A 16245-nucleotide genomic window follows, 5' to 3' on the forward strand; every position below is an offset into this window, starting at 1 on the left:
TTATCGGAGTATGACTGCACTCGGGACATCTTGGCTTGTGCTCCACGTGAAACGAAATCCAATGAAGTTCCAGCAAACGCGGGAGAATACATAGTGTAATGTTAACATGAGGTTTATTCTTATGCAGTAATTTACAGAAATTTAGTAAAGCTGTTATGATCTGGCATAGGGAACTCGACAGTGCACATTAAGAGAGTATTCTGATACGAAAACTGCACGGCTGTTGCTGCAGCATGTGTATTGCGTGGGTAACAACAGATCGATATCGCTCCATTTCGTTCTCATTTGTAATCTACTGTAAATCACGTCATTATCTTGATCCAAGTATAAGCAGTATAATAATAAATGAAAAGCACCAGTTTGTTTTTGTTCTACAATATTATTTTTATTGCTAACCGGTTTTCGGCTTACAAGGCCATCTTCAGACATTTACTGAGTATTATCACCAAAGAAGTAAAATGTTAGCAGACAACATCGGAAGAGGAGTAACACATCTAGAGTGAAGTAGAAACATACAGTGAGTAACATCTTTGCAATGAAATAGTAAAAATTTTGAACAAAATTTTCTAAAAACAGAACCTTTGAGTGCCAAACATCAAATACTGGTTTAGATATGTAGATGATGTCCTGTGTATGTGGACTGGTACTACAAGACAACTCAACACGTTCTTAAAAAACCTAAACAGTCAACATAAAAATATCCAGTTCACTATGGAAATTGGCAACAAATCCATAAACTTCTTAGATCTCACCATTGACATCAGTACACACACACACACACACACACACACACACACACACACACACATTGTTTCAAAATTTACAGAAAAACAACTACTACAGACACAGTAATACCTTCTTGCTCACAACACCCCATAGCTCACAAACATGGAGCTTTCCACTCAATGGTACACCGTCTCATATCTATCCCCATGTCCAGAGATGATTTTAAAGCAGAGTTAGATACAATAAAATTTATTGCCTCATCAAATGGCTACAATCCAGTTCTTATTGACCACATCTTGCACAGGATACAAAAACGGAAAATTATACCCCTCCTCAATGCCCCACCTGCTTCCCCGTCCACTGTCTGCAAGAAATGGTGTACTCTACCATTTCTAGGTCAGGTATCACAGACTGTAGCCAAATCACTGAAATCCTGCAAGTATAGGGTTTCCTACTATGTCAGGAACACTACAGCCCAGTGTGTTTTTAATAGCAAAGACAAGATCCAGTTATTAGCCAACAGTGGGGTATACAAAATCACCTGTTCTGATTGTGACAAATTTTACATTGGTCAGTCAGGCAGAGACATATCAACTAGGCTGGCTGAACATGAACGCAGCTGGAGGTTGCAGAATTCAGACCAGCCAGTGTCCCATGTACTTCACTTAGCAAACAAAGGCCATAAACTCAACCAGCTGGAAGCCCTGGAAATTAACAAACATCTTGCTCACAGTCCAGATCTCATCCTAAATGACCAGGCACAACTCAACACTTCCCCTCTCCTAAACTTCATAGAATCATCTTTGTTGTTGATTACTTCCCACACTCTCTCTTCGTACATATTCCCATTTTCCTGTAGTCATAATTTTGTTTTATTTGTTGCAGTTGTCTTTTTATTCCACATATGCTGTAGTTTCAATAGTTAAGGGTTTGCTTTTAACTTGTACTTGTATTACTGTCCATGTTTAAATCCCCTTGTAGTTTTCTCATCAAATACTGTTCATATTTCACTTTGCTCATTTATTTAATGTATACTGGTATACAGCCACTGCTTTGATTATAATTTTAATGTTAATATGCAGTACCACCACACTCTCAAACTGTAGCTTCCCTCAAACACCTCAATTTTCCTGCATTTACTAATTTCTGTTTATCTTATTGATATTGCTTAAGTTCCTCATGTATTCTGTATTTACATTGACAACTGTCTCTTCTTCTTCTTCTTTTTTTTTTTTTTTTAATTGGTTGTGTATCACTCTCCATGTTTCATACCTCTTGATGCAGCCTTGTCTAATACTAATTTTATCTTATTTTATTAGTTTTGTTTATTAATAGAAACTGTTATGTAGACATGCTATTCCTATTTTGTGCTAAAGGTTTTCCTGTGAACTCCATTGTTATTTATGTACTGTTCAGTTTTTACTATTTCATTGCAAAGATGCTACTCACTGCATGTTTCTACTTCACTCTAGATGTGTTACTTCTCTTCCAATGTTGTCTGCTAGCATTTAACTTCTTTGGTGATAATACTCAGTAAATGTCTGATGATGGCCTTGTAAGCCGAAAACCGGTTAGCAATAAAAGTAATATTGTAGAACAAAAGCAAACTGGTGCTTTTCATTTATTATTATAATGTTGTTCTACCAAGAACCGACGGAAGATTCTGTTAATATAAGCAGTATCGTTTGTAAAGAGTTTTGCTGGGCGGGGTGGTAGCTGTTGGCAAGAGCATCAGTATTTGCCAACCACAGCCACTGCTGGTACCACATTCTACTCCATGCTTTGAACTGACACACGTTTTTACGAAAGCTTAACGATTTTGTGCACGCCAGGAATCGAAACTTGTGACCTATATGAAACCATATTATTTTATCACACATAGTTACGTTATATCTGCTACATTTCTACAACAGCGCCAAGTTACATTATGAGATTGGCAGTAGCCATAGTCAAACATATCGGTCTGAAATGTTCCGACTTTCGTCGACGTTTGGTACGAATGAACGATGTAATAGGAAGCCCAAAAATCAAGAAATATTCGACAAATGGTTGGTATGTTCCTCGACTTTTTTTCCGCCATTAATTCAACGGTGGGGCAGGCATTTACGGCAATTAGTACTTTCAGATTTGTTACGCTGTATACAAATTTCACTTGTAATGATCGGAACCTCGTGAATAGAAGGTGACACTTTACACCACATTACCTGCAACTGCGTAGAAAACATTCCGTTGTAAAAGTTGTTCACGATCGCTAGCTAACCCTTAATGAGCGTTAGATAACATTTGACAGGAGTTCAACAAGAAGACGTTAATCAGCTACGAAACGGAACAACTGAGCGGAAAAGACGGCGAGAGGGCAGAATCTTATCGCCAGACACGAGTAACATATGAAAATTACGCAACATATAGGATGAATATTGAGATTGCAAATTAATGATTACGTCTGTTACTTACTTTGGGTAATTTCGATGATTTAGAAACACACTTATTGTCTTTTAGGTTGCTCAGTTGTTTGTTATTTTTTTCAAATTTAATAAAATCAACGAATGGTTTCGTTTCATCCTGCCCACTTGTCAAATATGGGGTGCCTAGGAAACCTGCTTTTCTCGTATCGCTAGAGAACAGTTCAAGCAAATCGTATTAATGAATTTTATTACAAAAGGAAATGGTTACAATATTGAACATTGTGCTAAACAGATGCGTCGCAAGCAAAGGGCGACAGACAAAATAAGAAATCTCTTCGGTATAGACAATGTCACACAATAGAAGTGAAATTCGGGGAAAACAAAAAGGGCTCCATCCTCAAAGGCTGCAGGTCGAACATATGAAGAATGTCGATACAGGAACCATCGCTATAATAGTTTTAAATTGTCGTAGCTGTGTTGGGAAAGTACCAGAGCTCCTAGAGTTAATAAAAAGCACTGATGCCCAAATCATTATAGACTCGGAAAGCAGATAAGTTCAGCCAACAGTTTTGCGAGGAACCTAATGGTGTTCAGAAAGGATAGGCTAAACACAGTTGGCAGTGGTTTACTGCTGATGGAAGTAGTTTATCGTGTACCGAAATTGAACCAGATAGTTCGTGTGAGTCAGTGTGGGCAGAGGTCATTCATTCTTGGCAACCGGAATATAATAATAATTGGACCCTTTATCGACCTCCCAACTCAGATTTTACAATTGCTGAAAGATTCTAAGGAAACTTGAGTTTAATTTCAGACACGTACCTGACTCATACAATTATAGTTGATGGTGACTTTAATTTCCCCTTGATATGTTAGCGAAAATACATGTTTAAATCTGGACGTCAACATAAAACATCCAAAATTGTGCTTAATGTGTGTTCTGGAAATTATTTTGAGCAGTTATTTCATGAGCCCATGTGAATAGCAAACAGTTGTGAAAACAAACAAATAATCCTGAGCAAATAATGAGCATCAAAACTGATACAGGGATTAGTGAACACAGGGTTGTCATAGCGAGATTGCATATTGTAACCCCCAAATCTCCCTGAAATAAACGAAAAATATAGCTATTCAAAAAGCAGATAAAAATTCACTTGATGTCTTCAAGAAAGACAACTCCTTTCCACCTAAATTACCAAGATAATTTTGGACCAGATGTGGCTTGAATTCAAAGAAATAGTATCAACATCAATTGGGAGATTTATACGAAATAAATTAACAAACAAAGCTGATCTGTCTTGGTACACAAAACAGATCAGAACACTGTCTCAGAAACAACAAAGAAAGCGTGCCAAATTTATACGAACACAAACTCCCCAAGATTGGCGATCTTTTACAGACACTCAAAATTTAGCACGGACTTCAATATATGATGCTTATAGTAGTTTCCACAATGAAACTTTGTCTCGAAACTTGGCAGAAAATTTAGAGAGATTCTGGTTGTACGTAAAACATGCTAGCGACAAAACACAGTCAGTGCCTTCTTTGCGCAATAGCAATAGAAATACTATCAGTGACAGTGGTGTCATGGTAGAGTTACTGAACATAGCCTTTCAAATTTCCATCAAAGAAGACAAAGTAAATATTCCAGAATTCGAATCAAGAACAGCTGCCAACATGAGTTGCAACTTAACATTTAATAAAAACGGGTCTTCTGGTCCAGACTGTATACCAGTTTGGGTCCTTTCAGAGTATGCTGGTGCAATAGCTCCATACTTAACAATCATGTACAACTGCTTGCTCAACAAAAGATCTGTACCCAAAGCCTGGAAAGTTGCACAGGTCACACCACATTTGCCCCTCTCAGTTTTACTCGGTGATGCCTTCAAAAGGTACTCATTCATTCGTTCAGTGTGTTCCGTAGCTCCCATTGAGGAGGAGGAGAATGTTGGGGATGTGGAGCAAGTCAATTTACTAACAAAATAAACAAATAATAGAAACTTAATCTGTATTGACAATGAACTATTTCAGTACTGTTTAATACTATTTGTGCCTACACTAGCTAAATGGAATCCAGTATTTTAATTGGACATCTGGTGGTAAGCTAATACTGCTTATTACCTACATGTGCAAGAACAGAAGCTTTTGAATAATACATTACTATTTCTGAGTTTTGGGCAACACCCCTATCTTCTTACTTTTTATGTCTCATCAAATTGAAAATTAATTGTTGAATGTTACTGTCAACAGGTGCAGCGAGCGATGCCTTCCAGCGAGCAAGTACTGCCTAAAGCACATCTTAAACGACCCAAACCAGATGCTCTACGTCCCCTGTGTCGGCCGCCGTAACTTGACCTTGGAGCAGCGTGACGAGGAATTTTCCAAAAGCAGGAGGAAGGCACGCCGTACTTCGACTGGTTAGTTCTGATTGTCTCTTGTCCTGCCTTCGTGAGGTTGTCAGAGAACTATTACAGATCTTTCATAGAACCTCACATCATGGCCCAACTTTTATAAAATGTGTCATAGAAGTAACCCAGTACAGTTAGTTGTTCTGTGCATCTTTATTCTGACTCCCTGCTGTGATGTGTAGCAAATCCATTTTACAATTAAGTACATTCACTTAGTGAACAATATGGCAACATGCTGACCATTTACATAATTTCTTAAATATTTTTTCCTTTAGTTCCAAGCATAAGTGACTTCTACTTTATTATCTCTCTCTGCCCCCCCCCCCTCCCCTCCACACACACACACACACACACACACACACACACAGTCAGTCTCTCTCTCTCTCTCTCTCTCTCTCTCTCTCTCTCTCTCTCTCTCTCTCTCTCTCTCTCTCTCTGTGGGTGTTGAAAAGTTTTTGTGGCTGAATGCGCCACTCCTTTCTGTGACAAATGAAGGCAGGGTGATGGATATTGTAAATCATTTCTCATTCTAGTATTACATTTTCTGAATGTTACTATTGTTTTCAAACTGTGACTGTTTACAAGAAACTTCAAGGTGAACCTTTTCTCAGTACTCCCAACCGCTGGAACAACTTACTCAAGAGGTTATGGAGTGGGCTCCACACATCATCGTCATTATTACATTCTTCTGTGCAACAAACACATTTTTCTTCACTGGGGCAATTCTGTGCCAAATGGTCTTATTTCGGAAAAAGTTCTCACATGACCATAACAAACTCAGGTGAAATTGTTTATGAACATGAAAACATGTTCCCAATAAACATTAGTACAGATTTACTTTCAATAATTACAGATCATTTGTTTGACCCCAAAGTGCAGCTTTTAGTAGTGCACCCTGGAATTTTAGGCAACTTTAAGACACATTCTCTCTGGCAGTATTGTCTTGAAAGAAAAAAAATGTAGGCTATCCTATATAACACTTTGTGTTTCCTTAATTTTGAAAAAAAAAAAATGTTATTGTCAATTTTCCTATAGAAAATCTGAAGCAAAGTCAGTTGAAAAAATAGACACTTGAAAGAAAAAAAGAAAAAGAAAAATGAAGTTTGGCTTTTTATATCTCCGTAAGTAATCTCCGATATATAAAAGAAAATATCCAGACTGACTGAGTCATTATCTCCCACTCCAAACTAATAAGAAAAGAAATTTGAAATTTGGAGAGGGTGTTGATCTTATAACGTAGACACTGCTTAAGAAGGGTTTTTTTGAAATTCTGCCTGTGAGGGGATTTTGTAGCTATAACTACAAACTGGTTTCTCAGTCAGAAATAAAAAGAATACCTGTTTCATCATTTTTGGAAATTTTTCCCCTATGGAGATGAAATAGTGGGTGAAAGTGTTTTGTTTTTTTTTAAAGTAAATCATTTCTCAAAGACTATTACAGCGTTTTTAAAGCTAGATGTATAAAAATTGGTATTTGGAAATTCAACCCCTGTGAAAATTTGTATTTGGCTTCTTGGTGGTCGGAGGGGGGGGGGGGGGGGGGCGGCACATTGGCCAGATGCGACTAGGACTTCATATTGACTTCCCCAGAGAGAACTAAACAGTTGTGGAATGTAATGAAAGGTGTCAAATTTGAGTATCTGTGGAATACGGGCACATTTTCACTACACCTCCATTTTCTTGCTGCCTTTTAGGGCCCTATATGCTCGAACTGCAAAACCAAACCTACATTTTAGGCGGTTTGGAACATGGTACTTCTAGCAAAAATGGTTTAAAAGAGTTTGCAGCAAACAGCCTTCTGTAAATGTTGTCTAAAAATACCTATTTTTGTCGTTTTTACAAAAATTGTCAATTTGGGTTTCAGTTTACAAACTAGTGGAAAGCAGTCAGAGGAAAAATTTATATTCTAAGACTTTTTCTTGGCAAATTATCACTTGCAATATTTCAGATCTCTCACACAGTTACTTCATGAAATATGAAAAGGTGAACCTTTTTTTCCAAGTATCTATTTTTTCCGCTGACTTTGCTTCAAACTGTCTACATGAAAATTGCTCGAGAAATCTGTTTTTTCGTATTCCACTTAAGAGAGCGCTCACAACGGTCTAATTTTGTTTCTTCCAACAAAATATTGCCAGAGATATCAATTGCCAGAGATATCATATCTCAAAAGTTGCCAAAAACTGTTGTGGTGCACGATTGAAAGCTGCACCACGTGTCAAACAAACGACTACATCTGTGCAAGTAAAACTATACCAATGTCCACAGGGAACACGTGCGAATGTTCACTCAAAATTTCATCAAAGTCAGTGATGGTCATGCAGGAACCTCTAGACAACTTGGCACAGTCTGACCATACCAAATTCTAGCTTTGCTCTGTTTCGGTAATTTTTTTACTTTTCATCACACATTGCTTCATTACCAAATTAGTTATTCCTCAGTACCTCAGGCCTCAGTACCTCGGGCAATACTGACCCTACGACTTACCTTAGAAGAAAGATCAAGGAAAGGCAAACCTACGTTTCTAGCATTCGTAGACTAGTGGTTGGGAAGGGAGTGAGATAGGGCTGTAGCCTATCCCCGATGTTATTCAATCAGTATATTGAGCAAGCAGTAAAGGAAACGAAAGAAAAATTGGGAGTAGGTATTAAAATCCATGGAGAAGAAATAAAAAACTTTGAGGTTCCCCGATGACATTTTAATTCTGTCAGAGACAGCAAAGGACTTGGAAGAGCAGTTGAACAGAATGAACAGTGTCTTGAAAGGAGGGTATAAGATGAAGATCAACAAAAGCAAAACGAGGATAATGGGACTGTAGTCGAATTGACTCATGTGATGTTGAGGGTATTAGATTAGGAAATGAGACACTTAAAGTGGTAAAGGAGTTTTGCTATTTGGGGAGCAAAATAACTGATGATGGTTGAAGTAGAGAGGATATAAAATGTAGACTGGCAGTGGCAAGGAAAGCATTTCTGAAGAAGAGAAATTTGTTAACATCGAGTATAGATTTAAATGTCAGGAAGTCGTTCCTGAAAGTATTTGTATGGAGTGTAGCCATGTATGGAAGTGAAACGTGGACGATAAATAGTTTAGACGTGAAGAGAATGGATGCTTTCAAAATGTGGTGCTACAGAAGAATGCTGAAGATTAGATGGGTAGATCACATAACTAATGAGGAGGTATTGAATAGAATTGGGGAGAAGAGGAGTTTGTGGCACAACTTGACTAGAAGAAGGGATCGGTTGGTAGGTCATGTTCTGAGGCAGCAAGGGATCACCAATTTAGTATTGGAGGGCAGCGTGGAGGGTAAAAATCGTAGAGGGAGACCAGGAGATGAATACAATAAGCAGATTCAGAAGGATGTAGGCTGCAGTAGGTACTGGGAGATGAAGAAGCTTGCACAGGATAGAGTACCATGGAGAGCTGCATCAAACCAGTCTCAGGACTGAAGACCACAACAACAAAAACAACAACAACAACAACACTTCAGGTTGTGTCCTATTCATCTGCCCCGTTTTTCTACCTGATTCGATTTGGTAACTGTTCATTAGTTACTGGATCTATTCGTTTAATCCTCAGCAGTCTCCACTAGCATCATATTTTAGGAGCTGCTAGTCTGTTCTTTTCTCACCTTCAATGTACTTACCTGTACTTCCCCTGTCTTTTGGAATCCATCAGAAAACTCCCTCACTCCAGCTACCACCCAGTCTGTTGACTGTATATACTGCCCACATCCATTGCACAGTCTCTCAATGCTGCAGGTAGCAGCACTATCGTGTCTCTGCTGCATGCTCCCACTGGCATCACAGCGTCTTCTCCCACCCCTACCCTGCTGTCTCTCCTCTTTCCCACCTAATGCCTCCTCTTTACCCCCACCACTCAACCCGGCAGATTGCTGCTCATGTCAGATGCAGTTGCACTCGGGCCCCCTGCACCCGGAGAGGGGGAGGGAGGGGGGGGAGAGAGAGAGAGAGAGAGAGAGAGAGAGAGAGAGAGAGAGAGAGAGAATATCCGCGTGTGTGGGTTTTTTTTTTTCTGAAGACGGACTTTATCTGAAAGCTTAATATCTTCCTGGTTTCAACGCCTCTTCTATGTGACAGGTGTAATCTATCCTTTCCATATTATTGAGTCTACTCACCAGGCAGCAGGAGAAGACACACACAAAGTTTAAGTAAATGTGCAAGCAGTCAGAACCAGTGGCTCCTTCTTCTGCCAGAGGGATTGAAGAAGAAGTAAGAGAATCAAAGGAAAATGACTGGAAAGATTTAGGAAATGAGAAGAGTATGGAAAAGTCACCCCAGAATCCCAGATCGGGGGAGAATTAGTGGGCAGCATGGAAAGAAAATATTGACTGTTGTGTACTGCATCAGATGAGATTTAAAAACCTGAGAACTTGAAGGAGGAATATAGGGTAGCACACAAAACATAGGTTACTGACAAAACATTGTACAAGATGTAATAACACTGGAACGCTAAATACGTTGTGTGGGGTAGAGGCGGGGGCTGGGGAAAAAATGGACGGGCCAGAAAATAAAAAACTAAAAGGGGTGAAGAAAGGAGTACTGAGAGTAAAGAAATTGATGTAAATTAAGGCCAGGTGGGTGGTGAGAACTGAGATGTCTGTTTCATCACACTTGCCACCAGTCTTCCCCTAGACACCAGTTTCTCAATACTCTATAGGTAGGAATGAACAGGCATTACAATATGACCTTGGTTCTCATCACCCACCTGGGCGTAATTTGCATCAATTTCGTCAGTCTCAGCGTTTCTTCTAAGTAACTATTCCTTTATCCATTCCCTTTTAGTTTTCTGTGTCTTTCATTTTCTGACTTGCTTATTTTTCCCTGTCCCCCCCTCTCTACCACATGCAATGCACTTAGATTTCCACTCTTACTAATTCTTGCACAATGGTTTTATGGTTATCTCTGTCTAGCTTATTACCCTATCTTACACCTTTAAGCTATTAGGTTTTGAAATGTCATCTGGCGGAATGCCGAACAGTCGAGCTTTCCTTTCCGTCCCATCTGGTAAGTCTCACCTGACCCGGCTTCTGCGGATTCTTCTGAACTCTCATTTTATAAATCAAAACTCTTTCAGCACCTGCTCATTTGTTAAAAATTTAATTCTACTCATGTGCCTTCAAGGGAGGTGAAAAGATGATAATCTGAAGGTACCAAGTCAGGTGAATATGGCAGAGGTTCAAAACATCCCGTCAAATGAGTCCAGGAACACCTCGGTGGCTTAGGCTGTGCGAGAACAGGCATTTCGTGGAATGAGCATGCTCCTCTTGCAAGCATTCCCCTACTTTTGTTTTGAATACTCCTTTTTAATTTTTTTAGGGTCTCATGACGTCATTATGCATTGGTGGTCTCACCCTGAGGCAGAAATTCAATCAACAAGGTGCCTTTTCGGTCCCAAAACCCAGAAGCCATGATTTTTTTGGTCAAAGTTGTGATTTTGAATTTTTCAGCATACAAGAAAAATCACAACAGAGCTCAGAAAATCCTCACCTTCCATTTAACGTCACTCAAGAAACTCGCAGCCACTACTGCTGGTCTGTCAGCTGTTTTGGGGCCCATCTTGCACACAGTTTTCCGGTTTACCATAATTTCTGTGATTGGTCGTCTTCACAAACTTTTTCATCAATTTTTTTTTTTTTTTTTTTTTTTTGTACCAAATCATCAATCAAAATGGAAAGTCTTACAGTCCTCTGGTTCATCATGAACATTTGTTCAGCCTCCACTAAACTCACCATACCACTTGAACATTCTTGTTCTGTTCACAACTCCTTTGCCGTAAGCCTTTTTGATTCGTGAAAATGTTTTGGTAGGTGCCATTCCTTCATTGAGTAAGAAACGGATCACAGCATGTGGCTTGCACTTGGCAAAATTTTTTACTGACATCTTTTACACAACTGGAAATCCCAATGTGAGTTTGCATATTACCATGTTCCTGCAATGCTCGCTCTAGTCAGAGGATTTCCCCCCCCCCCCCCCCCCCCCCCCCTCCTCTCTCTCTCTCTCTCTCTCTCTCTCTCTCTCTCTCTCTCTCTCTCTCTCTCTCTCTCTCTCTCCCTCCCTCTCTCTCTCTCTCCCCCCCTCTCCCCCCTCCCCCCTCTCCCATTCATTGTTGTCAAGCCTCAGAAAACAAAAAACCACACCCCAATATGATGACAGTACACTTACTTTCTGAACATGCCATGTACAACATGTGTTTGTTTTATTAAAAAAGTACAATATTGTTCTTGACAGTGCTACCAACAGAAACGACGTAATATCACCTAAGTAATACTGCAAGCTACAGCCTTCTACATAAAAAGTGCTGATGTTATTTGATCTTGAAGTAATGGACATAAAATTTTCAACAACAAAAACATATACTTCACATTTGCATTTAGGGTGAATTGTATACATTTTATTAATGAAATTGCGTGCTTTATTGTGGGATAAAAATTTGAAGAAAAAAAGAAGCTATGTGTTTGTTTTGACTTGAAACAATAACATATCTTAAAAAATATGCATAATACAAAAAAAAATTGCTGATGAAAAGTTAATATTTTCAAGATGGACATCTGTCTATACTACTCTCCTAATCCATCCACCCACCCCCCGCCCCCCAATAAGGGGGGGGGTCAACATTTTATTTTCAAATAGGAACCCCCCCCCCTCCCCCTCCTTCTCCTCAGTTTCATTTCAGATTTGGATTCTGCGTGAAAAAGTGTCTAAGATGTACCAAAAATATTTCGTTCCATTTGTGGCAGATGGCATGCAATTGACAAAATTCAATCTTACCGATTTATTAAATTAAGAATTAACTCATTTGATTCTCCTATACATTTTCAATTAAAATATAAATTTTTGTTCTGAATAGGTGACATTATTGTCAAAAATTTAATTTAGTTTCGTGAAATAGGTTGTACAATAAAAGTCTTTTCGTGAAATCTTCTCGGGTGATCAGCCGAGTAAAGGCGTCGTCTTCTCGCAACGTTTCGAAGGGTTTCGTACCCATCATCTTCACTTGAAGATGATGGGTACGAAACCCTTCGAAACGTTGCGAGAAGACGACGCCTTTACTCGGCTGATCACCCGAGAAGATTTCACGAATGGAATACGCCGAGAAAGTCTCAAATCACATTTAATAAAAGTCTTATTTTCAGGCTTTTAAATGTCCATGCAAGGCAATATAGCTTTCTATCCCCTTCAGGATCGATTACGGTGAGCTCCCTAAAATCTCACTATCAGGATGACAGTGAAATCCACCATGAATGGAAAAAAATTATTTCAGATGAACCCTCGGTATTGTTTGGCATACAGTCTGAATCTGCAGTGAAAGAGTGGGGGAGTTCCCACTTGAAAATAAAAAAATGATCCCCCTCTTTGGGGGATGGGGGACACAGTGGCCAGTTTTACAACAGACAGATGTTCCCCCTGAAAATATTAACTTTTCATCTGGGACTCTGTTTTAATACCAAGCATATTTTTCGAGATAGCAGGGTACCTGGGCGAAACGTTTACAGTTTTATAGTTTTAAATAATGGCAGTATTTTGAATGAGTGAAGTCTTTGGGATATGGGTAGTTGTGGGAATGAAGAGGAACAATCTTTAAAAATGAACCAAATGATGTGAAATAATAATCGTGAATTTACAATACAACCTCCTATATACATTTCCATACATTATTGCTTGTAATTTTTAACTTTCGACCATGACATTTACAGTTATCCATTGTTGAAGAGAAGTTTGATGATAAATAGGAGGTTTTAATTGCAGTTTGTACTTTAGGTGAAAATTATATCTGCAGACTGAAGCGAGGAATGAAACTTTTGCCAAGGCCAGGATTCGAACCCAGGTCTCCTCCTCACTAGGCACTGCACGGGCTACACCAGCACACGTCCCTCCTCAATCCAGATTCCCATTCGTGCTTCAGCCCACTGGTATTCCCCCCAAAAATTAAACAACATTGCAGGGTCTCTCCAACTGTACTGGAATATCACCTCAGCATCGAACGTAACGGGCTGTTTGAGTTTAGTGGGAATACCGGTGGGCTGAGGCTCGAATGGGAATTTGGATCGAGGAGGGATGCATGCTGGGATATTCCCAGAAGTTGTGTGAAGCCACCGTGTCAGGGTGACTTAGTGGTTACCGCATCTGCCTACTGAGCAGGAGACCCGGGTTCGAATCCCAGCCTCGGTACAAATCTCCTCACGTGCACTACAGATGTTCGAGACTTCGAAGGTCCCCGGAACAATGTAGTTTCATTTGAATGACAAATATGTTTGTCATTTTGGAAAGTATATTTGTTTAAAAAAATCAGCTTGTATGACAGGCAGAGATAATGGAGTACCCCAGTGGTCACTGTTATTATCTATGACAATCCTGTATACAAATTATCCAGTTAATAACTGCCTTAAAAACAAATGAATTGGTATTTGTAATAGGATAATACAAAAACAGACTCATGTATTCGTGATTAATAGAAGTTAACTTTGTAAAATAGAGGTACCCCTTTGTCTGTGATACTTAAAGGTCTGTTATTATGTTAAAATTTTCCTAAAATAATAAGTTTCAGTGCAAAATTGGTGTGCAAAGTCGGAAGCTGGATAAAAAATCTTCCTCACGATGCATCGTTCGTTCCTATACCGTTAGTACGAGTCGAGGAAAAGGAGTGTCGACTCGAGAAATAGTATGCACGGTGTAGTAGTTCCGAGTTAAAATGGACACCTCGTATATTCTTGTAACTTCCCTTAACAAAACCGAAGAACAGTTATTGTGTAGATGAGAAAACTGAAGTTAATCCCTCTGTTTATATACAGGTAGCAGAGCCAGTGGTGCCAACACGAGCAGGCAACCCGTAGTGAAGAGTTGCCGGACCAGCGCACGAGCGTGTGCGAGGGGCGTGAATCCCGCAGTCGCGGCAGTGCTGGCGGCGAGAGGCAGGGCAGTTTCCGTCGGTAGGATGGCTGCGTCAAGGTCGAGGGCGGCTGCTGCCGGCCGTAAGGAGGCGGTGGCCAGAGCCGCGGCCCCCAGCCCCAGGAAGAGGGGCGCGGCCGCCCGAGCGGCTCCCGCCAGGTCCACTCCTGCGAGACCCGCTCCCACCAGGCCTGCTCCCGCCAGATCAGCTTCCACCAGGGGAGCTCCCGCCAGAGCGGCTCACGCCAGGGCTGCTCCTGCGAGAGCCGCAGCCGCCAGAACTTCCCCCGCCAGAGCTGCTCCCGCCAGAGCGAGATCTGTTCCCGCCAAGGTGGAGAAAGCCCGCTCGTCCGAGGGCTCGGCTGCAGGTGAGGCGAGCGCTTCCTTTTATCGAGTTAATAATGTACACCTCTGTCTGCACGGTTACAGGTACAGATGGTCCGTGGGGTACAGGCTGTTGCATTTAGTACGAAGAGCCGATGCCTGTAGCAGCAATTACGACATAAACCGGCCGGGCGTCCGGTTGAACCGGCACCGGGGAACACAGAAAAAAAACGAAAAAAAACTTAAGTTCCAAAGGAAATGCGCTGTATACAACAGCAAAACAGTGCTCATACAAGCGTCTGCCAACAGCAAAGTGTGTCAAAGGCTTCAGGAACACTATGCAATGCATTATAACAACAAATTGCCTCCGCTGAGCGTGACGTGACAATTGTTTAAATTAGATTCGTTAGAGCAGTTGCAGGCGGGCTCTTGTGCATTGGCAGTTGAGTCGCGTACGAGTAGTACCTTCTCCCGCTTCTGGTTACGGAAGTGTGACTCGGCGCCACTACTAAATATTGCCCCTGTTCGGAAATATCGTAGATCCGGGGCTGATGCACAGAGCAGTCAGAGCTGCTGTTGGGAGGTGGGTCGTCTCGATGTGACCTGTATTTACGTTCAGTGATTTTGTTGTTTCCTCTTCGTTTATTGCTCTCACATTGTTGTTGTTGTGGTCTTCAGTCCTAAGACTGGTTTGATGCAGCTCTCCATGCTACTCTATCCTGTGCAAGCTTCTTCATCTCCCAGTACCTACTGCAACCTACATCCTTCTGAATCTGCTTAGTGTATTCATCTCTTGGTCTCCCTCTACAATTTTTATCCTCCACGCTGCCCTCCAATACTAAACTGGTCATCCCTCGATGTCTCAGAACATGTCCTACCAACCGATCCCTTCTTCTAGTCAAGTTGTGCCACAAACTTCTCTTCTCCCCAATCCTATTCAATACTTCCTCATCAGTTATGTGATCTACCCATCTAATCTTCAGCATTCTTCTGTAGCACCACATTACGAAAGCTTCTATTCTCTTCTTGTCCAAACTATTTATCGTCCATGTTTCACTTCCATACACGGCTACACTCCATAAAAATACTTTCAGGAACGACTTCCTGATGCTCAAATCTATACTCAATGATAACAAATTTCTCTTCTTCGGAAACGGTTTCCTTGCCATTGCCAGTATACATTTTATATCCTTTCTACTTCGACCATCATCAGTTATTTTACTCCCCAAATAGCAAAACTCCTTTACTACTTTAAGTGTCTCATTTCGTAATCTAATACCCTCAACATCACATGAGTTAATTTGACTACAGTCCATTATCCTCATTTTGCTTTTGTTGTTGTTCATCTTACACCCTCCTTTCAAGACACTGTTCATTCTGTTCAACTGCTCTTCCAAGTCCTTTGCTGTCTCTGACAGAATTACAATGTCATTGGCAAACCTCATAGTTTTTATTTCTTCTCCATGGATTTTAATACCTA

General features: G+C 40.5%; 1 protein-coding gene across 3 annotated transcripts in view; it reads left to right on the forward strand.

Annotated features, from left to right (window-relative positions):
* LOC124719954 (serine/arginine repetitive matrix protein 2-like) overlaps positions 1-16245 on the forward strand; it is a 327019-nt gene that overhangs the window by 228241 nt on the left and 82533 nt on the right. For all 3 annotated transcript variants that reach the window (XM_047245163.1, XM_047245165.1, XM_047245164.1), the window contains exons 5-6: positions 5379-5545; positions 14345-14809. In XM_047245163.1, the coding sequence (XP_047101119.1) occupies positions 5379-5545; positions 14345-14809 (632 nt within the window). The remainder of the gene's footprint in view (positions 1-5378; positions 5546-14344; positions 14810-16245) is intronic.

Source organism: Schistocerca piceifrons, chromosome 11, assembly GCF_021461385.2.
Source record: "Schistocerca piceifrons isolate TAMUIC-IGC-003096 chromosome 11, iqSchPice1.1, whole genome shotgun sequence".
Classification (NCBI taxonomy): domain Eukaryota; kingdom Metazoa; phylum Arthropoda; class Insecta; order Orthoptera; family Acrididae; genus Schistocerca; species Schistocerca piceifrons.